General features: G+C 33.5%; 1 protein-coding gene across 4 annotated transcripts in view; it reads right to left on the bottom strand.

Annotated features, from left to right (window-relative positions):
- Nucleotides 1-14,590, bottom strand: part of LOC149781860 (cilia- and flagella-associated protein 74-like) — a 193,628-nt gene extending 179,038 nt beyond the window's left edge. For all 4 annotated transcript variants that reach the window (XM_089936056.1, XM_089936057.1, XM_089936059.1 and 1 more), the window contains exons 1-5: nt 14,503-14,590; nt 10,502-10,713; nt 7,303-7,440; nt 4,034-4,132; nt 2,897-3,001 (exon numbers count right to left, since the gene is read on the bottom strand). In XM_089936056.1, the coding sequence (XP_089792182.1) occupies nt 2,897-3,001; nt 4,034-4,132; nt 7,303-7,440; nt 10,502-10,695 (536 nt within the window). In that variant the 5' untranslated portion in view covers nt 10,696-10,713; nt 14,503-14,590. The remainder of the gene's footprint in view (nt 1-2,896; nt 3,002-4,033; nt 4,133-7,302; nt 7,441-10,501; nt 10,714-14,502) is intronic.
- Between the last annotated feature and the right edge of the window lie 2,024 nt (nt 14,591-16,614).

Below are 16,614 nucleotides of genomic sequence, written 5' to 3'. Positions count from 1 at the left end.
AACATTTTTTCACAATTTACCCAAAAAAAACACAAAACTATAAAACTTGATTAAACAAATCATTAAATAAAATCAAAAATATGCTATTTATTACAAATAAACTGAAAAGCAGAGTTCTTTTCAACAAGCAATAAACAAAGCCCTAAACACAACTTTAACTTTAGTCATGCAGCACACAAAATTGAAATTTAAACAAGTTTTCTTTCTACAGGCCATAAACAAAGCCTTAAAAGCAAACATTAACCTCAAACATTTTGCCATAAATTGCAACAGAATAATAGTAAAATTGGGTGAAAAAGTATTTAAAATCATCAGGCATGTGCTAATGAACATGCAGCAGTGAAATTTAAATGTATGGTTTGTCATATGAACTGTAATCAAAACTTTAAACACAAACTTTAACAGCTATCTACATTTGCTGAGGTTGCTGCTATAAAGGCCATAGCATAAGATCTATTTTAATTTGTACATATGAGCTAACATAGTATACACTTGTCTTGCAATGCCAAATATAAAGAATGTATGATGTTCACAATGCACAAATTCTGATGAACTTATTTTTAAAAACTCTTTTAGCTATTACTTTTCATACACATCTGGTGACAAGGTACTGTTTCCTATACTTACCTCTGTAATGACCCTTAATGGAATTATTCTGGTGTTGCTGATATGTCATGTTAATAAAGTCTTGTAGTTCTTTGACATTGAAAGGTTTATTTTAATCCTCTGTGTTAGTAAATTTAAAATTTAAAGAAATCTGTTCTTTCAAACTTTTGATGTGATGGATACTTTTAGAATAGTTTTCTTGTGATGAGTTCTTAAAGAATGTTTCAACAGAATTATGACCAATTTATCAGATTTCTTCTAATTTCCGATATAACTGTTTCTATTTTATTTGATTTTCCAAATCAAATTTTTTTCACATTAATGTATGTCATCTTAAAGTTTGCAAGTATCATTAAACCATAGTTTGCAGACAAACTTTGTATTGTATCCCCAGCAACATCCTGAAATAAGCTAGTAAAGAAGAGTACAACAAAAAACATAGACCCTGCTCTTCTGGTGCATTAGGCTATAGCAAATCGGGATCTTTGTTGTTTGCAGTTTGACTCGACCTCTATGCAAGTATATACATTATCCACAGTTTAATTCACAGCAAAGTTAAATGCTGATGATTTCCTGTGAAAGATAGATGGGTCTAATGTACAGAGGTCAAACATTTATCCAATTTTTAAACAGAATTATATTTAATTACAGTGCTTCACCCTTGTGCTAGCCAGTATGCTGTAGTCATTGTTTACCACATCAGACAAATTGTTTTGAACAACAACCTGAATTCATTTTACAATGCAAATACTTAATGGCACGTAAGTGAGGATCACTCCAAGTTTATCTATCTTTATGTGATTATTTAAAAAAATACCAGTACCTCATTGCATTGTCTTAATCAGAGGGTCAGAGATGCAAATTTTGACAACCTTCTTAATAAGGTTGTCTTAAAGCTGACTTTATTACTACTATTTCTTTCCATGCTCCAATGATGACTTGGATAAAGTGAGGAAGCATTTTAAGATTATCTCAGTTAGATAGTATCACCTCACTTGATTAATCTGGGACATGTTCATGAATAAACTCTTGTTTAGACATTCATTTGCATTTGATTTGTGTTTTGTGTGACCTTTTCATATTCAATAATGTTGAATATGAAGTTTCTAGCTAAAGACAGTGAAAGTCTAGATAAACCATCAGTGTCTGAAAGTTAAACACTTCTACATAATGCACCAGTAATGGGCTAATTCACAAACCAGGAACATGTCAGGCAAGGAGACATGAGAAATGTGAGACAATTATTTTGAAACCAATCCAAAAAATTAGTTGTGACTCTGGCACAAAAATGTAGTGTAGATTAAACCCTGGTTCTATACTTAAGAAAAGTGGAGTCCTTACTTGACTGACTTTGATCCACCCTCAGAGCCAATGCAATAGTATATGGTTTCTTAAAAGCAATGCTGAACTTTAAAAGTCTAGAGATCAGTGATATGTTTCTCTCATGAACATAGCCTCTGAAACTCGACATAACTAGCTGATTGATCAGACTATGCCTGTCTGACCACCCATCTAGCTAAACTGGGAACAACCTTCTCTACTCATTATTAGCATCCTCTCTTTTACCAAACAAGAATGCAATCTACAGCAAAAAGACTGCCTCCATCAGTCATCCCTTGTGACATGCATAAGGGCAGATTAGGCCTATTCTGCATATCTAAGCCTATAAGGGACACAGACAGACAGACAGAGGATAACATTATGATATGCACTGCCTAATAGCAGACATATATAAACAAATCTGCAACTTGCCTATTTACTTGTTTCAAATGAAATAACAACAACTATAAATGGGGTTTATTGTGCACCTAGCCTGTGTTGAGAGATACTCTCTCTCTCCCTCTCTGTCTCTAAAGCATTCTCTAACTTGTACAGAAACATAAACTAATTCTTGCATGCATTCACACTTTTGCTGATTCAGTCACATACATAAGGAAGAGCAATGTTTGGTCTGTTAATGGCAACATGATGATACAGCTTTCTGCTTGATCAGGTGAGATAGAATCCCTAAATATCAGTGTACAAACATTAAAAATAAAGTAATATTATGCCCAAATTGGAGCTGAATACAGCAAATGAATGTAGAATATATAATATCTCTTTCTAAATGTTTTAGCCCAAATTTTTAACACTGATAATTATGCCACTGTTGCCACCAAAAAAGTAACTCGCCAGTCACCAGAAAAATACGTACACTCTGATAGACTTAATAGACAAATACACCATGTCCACACACACACATAATGGCAGATAGCAGGACAGGTAGGGGTGATTAGGTGTAAAAACTTACTCTTCTTCATCTAGTCTCTCTAAAATAAGTTTTTCTACACCTTTTTCATCTTCCAACTCTTGGGTAAGGCGTTCATGCTGAGCTCTCAAGCGGCTTTGGGCAGACCTGAAATATGTGACAAATGGACTGAGAGTGCTACTAGTCAATAAATCTTAATTGGTTAGTGTGTTGGCTTCATGGTACATTGGAAACTGGATACTTTGTGTATACTTATTATATCTCATGGCATTATTAAAACTAAAGTGTCAATTTTGCATGATTACAGTAAATGGACAACATAACTCAATAGACGAATGTTTGAGGTGCTTTAATATTAAACAAAATGGTCTGTAATGCTTCACTTACTGAATGATAAAATGATTAATTACCAATGAGCAATAACGGGTTGGTTTGGCAGTAAGGTCTAACTTTCATTGATGGCTGCACATGAATGTCATGTCAGTAGCAGACTTTTCCCATAATAGTATGGAATATTACTCCCATAATAGTATGGAATATTACTCCCATAATAGTATGGAATATTACTCCCATAATAGTATGGAATATTACTCCCATAATAGTATGGAATATTACTCCCATAATAGTATGGAATACTACTCCCATAATAGTATGGAATAATACTCCCATAATAGTATGGAATATTACTCCCATAATAGTATGGAATATTACTCGCATAATAGGCATATTTTCATTGTCATGCACTTTCATGTAGTTAGCGAATTATGTAGTTTATTTATCATATAGAATATTTCATCTAAAGCTAAGACTGCAGTGCCGCCAAATGCACTTCTGGTTTTTAAGTTCATACCAAAAGATGAACCACCCAGTATTAAAATCCAGAATACAGCATTAACTGAATTTTTCTTTAAGAATTATATTTTTAATAATGAGAATTTGTGTCTTTAATTTGGCAACAAAACAAAATATTTCTAAAGGCAATCTAAAATCAGATTTACATTATTACTGTTACAAAAAATGTTTTTGTAATATGAAATGTAGTAAGAATGGTTCCATTACAATAAATTTTTAGAGAAATATACAAAAATACAATGAATGACACATTAAGTGAATGCCTTATATTTATGTCTAGACATTTTGAGGGCATTACTTTCAATGAAAAAACTAATGAATACTTACACATTTTTCTCAGCCTCCATGGTTTGTATCTCACACAAATTTTGTCTCTTCTCAGCTTCCAAACGACTTATTGTACCACGACATTGCTTTAATTCCTCCCTGAAGAAGAAGTTACATCATTAAAAATTACATATCCTGGAAATGATAAATGTCCAGGCAATCAAGCACTATTAATCCAAAAATGTTTGCAATCGTAACATTTTTACAACTTTAGTGAGAGAAATGCATTTGAAAAAAACTTCATTCAAAACAAAATGAAAGTGAGTAAAAGCTAATGAGGAATTTCACACAAAAGTTATGTAGCAAATATACAAAATTTACTAAATTTGTGACATTCTAATGATATTGTAATACTGTGATTGACATTAATTTGAAAATGAGGTACATGTAATGGAGCTTGGAAAGAATGGCAGGTTTCAAACAAACTCATACACATCTATTCAATGCCAACATATGGCAGGAGCCAGAGCTACCACAACTTGCCAGCAGCTCTGATTCATGCATATCCCCCAGATATGTGATGGACTGGGAGCACCATTCTTGACCATATCAGATCAGCATGGTTCTTAACACATTTTCTGTAGCCCCAAAGTAGCTCACAATACTGTATAAATGCTAAACTTGAAAGAAAAAGTTTCAAACAAGCATTACTGAATGCTTTATATAATAAAAAATAAGATAATAATTCTTTTTGTTTTAATATGTTCTCTTCGTGTGATCTGAATGCCATTCTTCAAAACGATTTTTGGATATTTCAGTGTACTGAAAAGACATTTCTTGATCCATTAATTTTTATATTGGTAACTGTCAATTAATTTTAAACAAAATACTCAACTGAGTACAGGTTTGAAAAGTCATTGCTGTCAACTTTTTGTGTTTCTTTTAAAGTGCAATTAAAAAGTTTACAAAATGATTTCATAAAATAAATGAGTTCAAGTGGCAGAGAATTAATTATTACATGTAGATTTGTTATATTATAAGCAACGAAAAGCAAATGTTCTTCTAACTGCACACATGCAAAATGAAGCCTACATGCTAAACACCACAACACAGAATCATAATAGTCAAATAATGGATAAAAATATGAAAAAGAGATTTTAAATGACAGGGAGAGGAAAATAGCAAGAGATCACATAGAGACAGTTTTCTGTAACATCAAAATGTACAATCATGAGTATGATTTTGAAATGAGTCATTGGTTGTGGGCAAAATATTGTACATAAAGAAACTAGCATAAATTATCTGCCAGCATGAAACAGAAATCAATCTTACATATTTGTGTGCTACAAAGTTCATCCGGGGTAGAAAAATTATGAAAATCCATAGCTGTCTCATGCCAACCAGCTTTAAATAAACTAGCTACAAACTGGATTTTAATGGTTGGTAGGTAAATCATTGTAGTTTCCTCCATGATTGTAGTAATCATAATTATATGATGAATTTGTCAATATATAGTCCTAATTTCACACAATGCTTTTAACAGCCCTGCAAATGGAAAGTTCTGCACAAGTTTATATATATATTTAATATATTTTAACTCATTAACCCCTGGAGGTTTTTGTCATTTTCACCTGAAACTTTAGTAGGAAACACATTTTGAAAGCTATTTTGGAATACATCCTAATAAATCGACTTCCAACAGTTATTCCATTAGCCTAATGCCTAGTTATGTTAGAAACATGATTTTCCATTGGTTATTTTGCCCACGCATGAGCAGAAGGGTAAAAGTTGGAGTTCTTATTTTTTCTTCTTTTTTTACTTAATGGACTCATCATTTTTATATTGAGACCACTCTTTATTACAAATGCCAAACTTATCCTACTTTTTGCAAAGGTTCACCTGTCTGTGTGCAGTTCAGACTGGTCTGCCTTAGATCTGAAGCCAAAAAGTCTAAAATCAAGACACAAAATCAGATTCCAACCACAGGCGAATTTTGGGTGGAAAAAAAAGCTTATCTGAGTTATAACAGTTCATGTTATCTTTAATCTGGCATTATTAATCCTGCTTCTAAATATTCAGGGAACTGTAAGCCTTCCACATTAAATTTTTGTTTAGCCATTACCTTCAAGCCAATAGAGTAGGTACAAGAAATTCATTTTGTGTAAGATTCAGTTTAGGTATGACAATTCATTTTGTGTAAGAGTTTATTCATGATAAATTCACTATGTGTAAGAGCAAGGGTAGGTATGAGAAATTCACTTTGTGTAAGAGTTTAGACATGCTAAAACAATTTTGTGCAAGATTCAGTTTAGGTATGACAATTCATTTTGTGTAAGAGTTTAGGCACGCCAAATTCACTTTGTGTAAGAGTAAGTGTAGGTATGACAAGTTCACTTTGTGTAAGAGTAAATGTAGGTATGACAAGTTCACTTTGTGTAAGAGTTTAGGCACACCAAATTCACTTTGTGTAAGAGTAAGTGTAGGTATGACAAGTTCACTTTGTGTAAGAGTTTAGGCACACCAAATTCACTTTGTGTAAGAGTAAGTGTAGGTATGACAAGTTCACTTTGTGTAAGAGTTTAGGCATGCCAAATTCACTTTGTGTAAGAGTTTAGGCATGCCAAATTCACTTTGTGTAAGAGTTTAGGCATGCCAAATTCACTTTGTGTAAGAAGCAGTGTAGGTATGACAAATTCTCTTTGTGTAAGACTCAGTTCAGTTTAACCAATTCACTTTGTGTAAGATTCAGTGGAGGTATGACAAATCCAATTTGCTTGAGAGTTTAGGCATAGCAATTTCCCTGTGTAAAATTCGGTTTAGGTACAACAAATTCACTCTGTGTAAGAGACAGTGGAGGTATGACAAATTCACTTTAAGTAGGAGTCAGTGTTAGTATGACAAATTTACTTTGTGCAGGAGTCAGTGTAGGCATGACAAATTTACTCTGTGAAAGATTCAGTTCAGGTATGACAAAGTCACTGTGAAAGATTCAGTTATGATATGACAAATTCACTCTGTGAAAGATATAGTTATGGTATGACAAAGTCACTGTGTAAGATTCAGTTACAGTATGACAAATTCACTCTGTGAATGAATCAGTTACAGTATGATAAATTCACTCTGTGAAAGATTTGGTTAGGTATGACAAATTCACTGTGAAAGATTCAGTTATGGCATGACAAATTCACTGTGAAAGATTTGGTTTAGGTATGAAAAATTCACTCTGTGAAAGATTCATTTCAGGCATAACAAATACACTTTCTGTAAGATTTAGTTTAAACAAACCATCTTATGAACATTTTGCTTATTTGTATATGAATTTTCTTCACCTTGTTTTCTCTGTGAGGTACTGGTGATGCTTTACTTTTTCTGTCAGTTGATTCAAGTGGCTGCGGAGATGAATCATGCGGATCTGCTCTTGCCATTTTATCTTCTCCTCCGGAGTCTCAGGATATAAATCTGGAGTTCTGAAGATGCAAAATTCAGGCTTGAGTCATAAGAGTGATTCCTCATTATGTTGAATAATGACTTACAATGGCACATGAACAACTTTTGCACTACTGGCATCCTATATGCATTAGGAAAAATCTGTACCAACATATTTCATTATTATTATTTTTAATTATACATGTGCTAACATTTATCTGCTCCTAAATTTCCATAGGTGCAAAAATTTTATAAGGTTAATAATAACTGTCTTAAAGAATGTGTTCATGAGAGTCAAAAACATATGGTGACCTTATATGCATTGGGACTGGATATTCAAGTGCTACCAGATATGACCAATTGCCTTTTAACATGCAAACAAGGATCCTTGTGATTGGATGAACAGCAAGATCAAAGGCACAGTAGAATGAATTTTCTAACAGATATAATGCCTAGCTGTGCACACCAAGGTCACAAGATGAAATTAACTGCAATAGTCTTCTGTTGAAAAGCATCTTATCTTTTCCACCTTTCCCATTTTAAATTATTATTAATTATTTCTTCTAATATCAGTACCAAAAAAAAACATCTTTTTCCTATTCATTTTGATATATATTTTTTTAAACTTGATGATTATACTAACAAGAATAATATCACTGAAAGGAATTTGCTTTACTGCTCCTATGTCAACATTAATTTTCATTTGTAAATGGGTCAATCAGATAAATTAATGAGTTAACATTAGCAGAAATGCATTTTCCACTGAACTAACAGCCCATGCATGTAAATTTAATTGCATGCATCTTGCATACACAGTTTGCAAAGTAGTTTACAATGAGCCATAGTAACAATTTTTAAATGAAAAAATGAACAATTAGTCTTTAACCTCTCATTTTTTTTTTTAAATTTCTTTATATGTGAAAAGAAATCATGCCATTACATTCTGACGCCTTTTGAAAATGAAAGCATACATTTTCTGCTTCTGTTAATGAAGAACTACTGAAGCAATATCATTTACAAAACTTGTATCATAAATAAGCTTATCTGGCCCACTCAACAAATTCAATATATGACTGTACATTGGGAACCTTATTTGCATAACAATAGTGAAAAGGTGACACCTGGTGTGCTTGACAGGGAGTTTCCAACCCCCCTGCATGCAGTCCCAAGTTTTACACCAAAACAATACTATATTGGACGCCACATAACAATATTTATCATCTAACTAGTAAATCAAATTTGGGACTTTTTCAGGGAATGTTGTTTTTATATCAAAGTTTGACCCTATATTTTACGGATTTTATATTTATTACATCTTTATTTTATTTTATATACATTTATAGAATATTAACTTCTTAATCTTTCATATTTAATTTTACAGATCCCCATGTTTACATATGTTTGGAAGCAGGGTTTCTGCCATAAATGTAAAACAATATTCCAGAACTTTTTCAGACCAAACAATAACAATTTCCAGACCATATGATGTGACAAGTTTATTAATCTAATGAGGCTGTATTTGGGGAGACAGCTGCGGAAGAAGCTTTCATCGCAAACATTTAAATAATGGAGACATTAGAGCCTGATCTTGATCTTGATGAAGCTTCAATGTGTTAAATGATTTGACGTGGTTTTTAAAGCAAATCAAATCCAGTCCAATGAAATTAAATGAATATACTCACTAGCACAACACAAAACGTAATGAAATAATCCATGAAATGAAAAATGCAGATTATTCTCAATTTGTTGACACAAAGACCAATGAAAATAATGGCATTTACATCTGCCACACAGTTACCAGCTTCAACACTACCCATTTATTTTGACATCCACTGGTCCAAGGTAATATTGTCAACACAAGTGTGAAGTCGAGACAAGTTTTGCGGAGGGAAGCAGGGCAAAAAATCATATTTTGTACAAGTGAAATTTAGAAGAGGTGACCAGTCATCAGTAAGAAAGATTTTCATTCAGAGAAAAAATACACTGGAAATTTTGGTTAAATGAAGACAAAGCTAGTCTCCAATATGCTTGCATATTGACAACTTTGATTTGTGTTTAACTTAGTACAATAGATAATGTGTTAAATATTGTACATGTATATGAAAAATTCATGAATCTGAGTATAGGTCACATTGTTTTAAAATTCATGCATCAGTCACATACATTAGGAAATAAATGACACACAAAAACTGTGGTTCTCATTTGATCAAGATCCCAATGTCAATTAATATGTGTCACTAATCCATTCATTATGATATTCCTTGTGATACAAGCTTTTGCTGTGCAGTTGTTTACATGCACAGGTACTTAAACTGACCAAGATTTTGGTCTGCCTGAGACAGCTATTCTCAGACTGAGGCTATCAATACGATGAAGCTATTCATGGACGAAATAAAAAAATTCACAAACATCTTTGCAAGATGTCCCACCTTCAATTAACTTGATAGCCAGATATCTAGTTTCAAAAGATTGGAATTTAATTTATGTTTTATTCTGCCATTGGTAGCCATCATATGCAAAAAGTTACTTTTTTGCATGCAAAAAGGAAATTTTTACAAAAAGTAAACATGTTCCATTCACACTGAAAATGCAAGAAATATGTCCTTCTTTACAACCTTAATTAGTCATGGAATACATTCATAAATTGCTTCAAATTTTAAACTGTGAAATCTTATTAACAGGAACACAAAAACACAAATCTAATTTGACTAGTAAATGAAATTTCCCAGGTATAGCAACAAAGTCTAAACCTATTCATTAACTAACAAGGGGCCCCGAGTGACCGAGTGGTCTAAAACGCTCTCCGTTATGGATCACTGCCAGCTCACCTCTGTCTGCGTGGGTTCAAGTCCAATGCTTGGCTAGCGTGGGTACGTGGGAAAGCCTGCCAGTAGCTTCTTGTGGGTTGGTGGTTCTTCCCCGAGTTTTCCAGGGTTCTTCCTCCACCAGTTATACTGGCCGCCATATATAGCCTATCTTGTGCTGAAAAATGGCTTTAACCCTACAACAACAACAACAACATTAACTAACCAGTGCAAAAGAAAAAAATTAGCAAAATAATAAACAAGAATCAATATTCCTTCAGAAACAAGGTAATATTACTGGATATAAGAGGCATCCTCATCTTCGTCATCCTCCTCTGATCCAAGCTCTCCATCATCGTTTACAACTTCTGTAGTATCATCCAAGATAAATTCATTCTCCATGTTTTCAAAGTCCTTAAAGAAATCTTCCCCTTCCAGGAGAGGCATCTCATAATCTCCACCACCAAGCATTGAGACTTCTTCTTCCTCCATACCAGGTCACTTTAATGACTGTAATTAAAACTATTATGCTTTAGAACAAATCAAACGTGTATCACTTTCTTTCTTACTATTGCAACACCCTGTTTGTAAATTAACATAAACAGTATTCTTTACTGTGTCTGTAAAGTTTATTTTCAAACTGAACTCATAATGGTAAACATGTGACCAAAATTAGTTAAAACAATAACTGGAGTAAAATATTAATCACACTCATATCTGGAGAAAATTTTCTGCTTTGTCCTGGGTCCCAAATAATCATATATTGAAACATGTTTACAGCTGAAGCAAAAATTTCATCTCTTCTATGTGTCTACTGTCACAGTGGTATTCACAGACAAGTCGCAATGTAAACAGGATGAACTAAGCTAACCAATTCAATGATACTGTACCAGTCAGGAGTACATTTTTTGAGGATTCAAATGAAAACTTGAATGTAGGTATTCTTTTCCCTGTTCATGTTCAAACCCAGTAGAAACATAAATGTTACTTCAGTGCTAAATATGGATGGTAAAGGGCAGAAACTCGATCACCAGTTCAGTTACATGGAGGGATGAACTTAAACAATTTCCAAGGAATATACCTTTTCACAATTAAAATCACATACATGTGTCAAAATTAGGTTAATTAAATCTGGATACATCGATTGCAGGACTCTTGACTGTCCAATGAGTATGTATCTGACAAGTGCAATGGGACTGGCTTTTTGACCAACTATGACATACCCAAAGTGGGCATTGGAATTTAAGCTAAACATTCAGAAACTCATTTTCAGACTCTATAAAAATTTGTTTTACTGAAACCCATACATGGGCATTGGTGTTATCATATATGTCAGCTATAGATATAAAATGACCTTGTGGCTTCTGTAAATAGTCTAATGTAACCTCTATCAGTGCAGTACCTGGGAGCTATTTCCAGCCTCAACCACGTTTCAGTTTCATGAGTGAAGAGGGACTAGCAACAAAGAAGTCATTTTCAAAAAGGCATAAAAAGGAACAGGTTAAAAGGTCCCTGCACTAATTGGAATATACTCTGAAAACTGGATTTCCACTAATTCAAAGCAAAATCAGAGTAGCAAGTTTTATTGTAACAGCAAACTCTTCAATCCCCACAACTTAAATGAGTCTGTTCCTCATGCACAGTTTACTGACTTATAAGACAAACAAAAAGGATATTGTCACATTTTCAGCAAGATCTTATTTTATAACTGTGTAATAACTCCAGAACTTGAATAAAAGACCAATGCAGAACTGCACTGGAGTTAACTTTCTGAGGTAACATGATTGGGGGTGGAGAGTGGCAAATGGTTTGCTGGATTGAATATAGCTGTTCCTGATGGAATGAATGCCCTACAACAGTTTACAAATTTTTTTTGCTGATTGATACATACAGGCTTGTTGACTTTGACACGACCCTGATTATATACCACATTCATTATCAACTTGCCAAACTTCACATCATCTTTTTAGCTGTATAGAGATGTAGTATGTACTGTGACTCCTCAGAATTTTGACATTATGATTACTTTGCCTTGTTTGTGTTTTTTATTAACTGCTGCAAAACTCACAGTAAACAAACGAATATTTCATTATCATTTTCCATTCAAATATTTGCATAAAACTATTCTAATTTCAATGTTCAAGTATTCCTTTCAGCTCTAAGCATGCTCTGAGGAGACACAACACCTTCTGTTAACACCAAAAGGTACCTAAAAAGAGAGGCATACTCTCCTTAGAAGTCAACAAATGCCCCAACTGATTTGTGCATGAACAATCTGGTCTTTCATGCCAGGTGGGCTTCCAAGACAGTGGTCTCTAAAACCTGGTTTTGAGGCATCATAATTTTTTTTATTCGCTATAGTTCAAGAATCGTGATATGAAGATCATGAAATACTGTTACTGTTCCTGTGTAATTTTCAGGTCTGAATGTCTATTGCTGTTTTCTTCTTTACAAAAAAATATGCGTCACATGTGAATTTAATTTAAAAATTTCTTTAAAATAAAACTATCATCATGTCCTAAATTCCACAATAACGTTGATTACATAATCATACTCACATTCTTCAGAGCTCATAGCTAATGTGAATGCAGTTTTTCCTCATTCCTATTCATTGCTTTAAATCAGGCTTGATAAAATCCTAATCAGACTTGTTAAACTTAAATCTACATAGTCCAGTAAATGGGGTTATTTCTAATACTAATTCACTAAGGTAAAGTTTTACAATGCATCAAAGCAAAGTATTCCCTATTTTATAATAACAATATTCTCACTGATGTGAAATTTGCCATAAATGCATGTAAGCTATTGATTTTCTTACCCCTGATCTACTGCTTTTGATCATCATTAGTGCTAATAATATTTCTGAACCATGCAACATCAACCGTTACAATAAAAACTTATTTTCATAAAAAATGTATCTGTACTAATTTTTAAACATTGACAATTTGGCTTCCTGAGGATTAAATAGTGATTAATATTTGTGTTAACAAACTCCAATTTTTTATTGTCTTGGAGAAAAAGCAGAATTTGTAATTATCTGCTTGTGCATATGGTATCAGTTATGTTCATTTTAATTTCTACTGGATCTTTTTTTGTACTGGTCTTTTTTACTGATAAGACTGATGTAGCTAACTCCATTGCTTCATAAAAAGACGTGAAATGCTGAGTTTATTTATATATTTGAAATTATTGCTTATCCGCTTTTAATAAGAATAAAAGGGATGTTAAAACAGTAACCTAACATATCCATGCTGTTAGTCCTACAATGTAAGACACAGCACATGTTATTTTTGTTTTAGTGCTATGTCTTACTACCCAAATAATGGGCTTGTATAGTGTGTTCCAAAGTCAGTTGATATTGGAACGAGTAGTCAAAGTTTCAGGAATATCTCACACACTTGGCAGCCCATATGGACACTGGTTCCACAAATTGATATGTAATTAATATACTTACTGTGCTGTTTTTATCCTGGTGGAATCAAAATCTGACACTAGCAAATGGACGCATTTTCATGTTCCGTTTACATACATTTGAATTTGTTGAAATGTCACGGTAGTCAAGGTATGCCAATGTATGTTCAAGTAGGTTCATGTGGGGCATATCTTTCTTGAATGAAACGAAACATTGCTTACAGTTCCAATAGGCAAAATATATTTTTATTTGTTTTGTTAAAGAATAATATTTGAACTTAATCTGATTTCGGCATTCCTGGATTTCATCACTTTCCAGCCAACAAAACAAAACATAGGCCAACAAAACTTTAAAACAGGTCCATTTGTTTTGTGAGAATTTGAATTTTATAGAGAAAAGACATTAGAGCAAGTAAAGTCTGACTAAAACATTATGACTTTACTTTGAAGAAAAGCGTCGTTATTTTAGTTGCCAGTTGAGTGAGATATTCCTGAAAATTTGACTTTCGTTACGATGTTAGTCGACATCAAAACACGCTACCCAGCGCCGTTACTTAGGCAGTAAGACCCTGATGCACAAAACAAATATCAGCGTCGAGGTCTTATATATAGGGCTAACATGCTGTCTGCCTAGAATATACCACAGGAGTCTAACGATTTGTCAATCAAATACAACGAAAACCTGTAACAACACGAAATAACCGTATCTGTACTGTAAGTATACATTGTGTGTACTCCTGTGGCTATATTGAACCGGGCAATGGAGGTGGGTGGGTGAAGATGTTAAGTGTGACGTTTCAAATGACTATGTACGGAAAAATGTTCTCATAAACATAAGCACTATAAAACTAAATCATAAAATTAAAAATAACGTATCACAAGATCCACCTCTGAATATTTGCACTTGCAAACCGAAAATACGTAAATTCAGCAGCTTGAACGTTGCGCTGTTTACAAGGCTCCGCTGGCAACGAAATCTCGCGAGACTCGGTTGAAACTTGTAGGAAATGTAGTAGATTTGAGACACGTGTGCGCAATTTTAAAATCATACTACGAAGCACTTACCACAAGGTCGAAAAGAAAGATAAAATATTTTTTAAAAAACAATATCTTTCGCAATTTGCAGTGGCAGTTACAGGACGGATCGTTGTTGGGAAAGAAAAAAACAAGAACAAAACAACCCCAACCCCACCCCACACACACAAAATAACCAGTTAGCCCCCATCTGGGATTCTGTCTCACAGACTCCCACACCCATATTTCTGGATCTGCCACTGGTTTTGATTTGACAGCTATACAAGTATCAATAAATTTTATTTAACGTCTATGGTCTGGTTGAAATACAAAGAACAATTTAACTCTGCATGAGTTATTTTACTGCCATAACAAGAGTATTTCATAATTCAACATACAGGGAAGCAATACACTAAAATTACAACCGTATGACAGAGTCAGAGGCAATACAGAAGTAGATATCATGAAAAAAATATTTTATCATTATATTTATGACATTATGAACGTATATAATACATCTCAGAGGGGAATGCACTTAAAATTTAGATACGAAATGCAACAATTTTATTGTTACAAGCATGTACAATATCGATAACAGCAGATGAATGACAAGACAACTGTATATAGCAAGCAAATAAAGACATACATTGTACAAATAATATGACATCAGGCAAACAAGAGTGCTAAAAATGCACCTTTCAAAAAAATCTTCTAGCACCACTTGGTCATTTTCACTTCCTGGACTTAAGAAGTAAATTGTAAGAAAAAGAGCTCATAAAATTTTTTACATTTTATATATTTGGTAATTTATCCATTGCACTTTCAGTTGGAATTGTCTAGTTGGGTAAAATTCATTTTTCCAATTTTAGTAGATGCTAAAGATAGTGGACTTGAGACCAATTCAGGATGATTATTTTTAGCACAAGGAGCAGTCATTTTAGATACCACTGTGCTTAGATCATGTAGAATTTCCATAAGTATAATATCCAAAGAAATGTCAGCCACATTGCCATAAAATAGAATAGAGGTAAGCCAGCATTCTGTCCACTGTGCATATTTCAAATGCAAACAACTTCACCTTACATATCACTCTCTAAAAAGTACATAATAACTGGTGAGCGCTCCCTAAAGTCATATGCACAGAAAACCCACACCCACATGCATGCATGCATGCACAAACACTATAAATCCACTAAATAGAAAGACAAAAGCCTATTTAGAGGCCTTGAGCGTGTCTGCATCAACCAGCCTAATTCTGTAAAATCGGGAATAATTTTCAGTTCACAAGGCAACTGCTCCTAAATCTTAAAAGACAACTTACCATACCTTGTGGTGTTTACCCTTGGAACTTTTGCCCGATTTTTGGTGCTTATGATTGTTTTTGCAGTTTTTTAATATGACCAAGTAATTAGACATTTTCTTGTAAACTGTGTGTATCTTATATATTTCAGTTGCCATGTATCTTAATCTACTAAAATGTAGTGTGAATGTGTGATGTAAGCCTTATGATAGATCCAAATGTTAATAGACAAGGGGTCATAATATATTATGCTACAAAAAGGTATCCATTCATAGTTTCATTTCGAGTAGGGAGGTTGTTTTTTTTATAGCAGAGTCATTTAAAATCAACAAATATCAATTTTAGCGCCCTATACTGTATTTTGTTTTCCTTTATTTCAAATTTTTGTTGCAAAAAATGCCAAATGTGAGAACAGTAATTGAAGTTTGACCTAATAAAGCTAATAATAGTTTTGTATTAGTGGACAAGTAGGTCAAGATGTTCTAAGTTCTTTGACAGATCTTATAGGTTGCTACAATTTACCTGAGATTCAATATCTACATAAGGACCTCACATCATCTATGATGCATAGTTTTCATGCTTTTGCCAAGAATGGTGGCCTGGAAGTTCTGAGGGCTTTGCTTGCATTCTATTGGCTGCAAACCAGCATACAATATCTTGCTCTTATATTGCAGAACAGATATTAA

Source organism: Sinohyriopsis cumingii, chromosome 15 (genome assembly GCF_028554795.1).
Source record: "Sinohyriopsis cumingii isolate HCF-2022 chromosome 15, ASM2855479v2, whole genome shotgun sequence".
Lineage (NCBI taxonomy): Eukaryota > Metazoa > Mollusca > Bivalvia > Unionida > Unionidae > Sinohyriopsis > Sinohyriopsis cumingii.
This window is presented reverse-complemented; position numbering and strand designations above follow the sequence as displayed.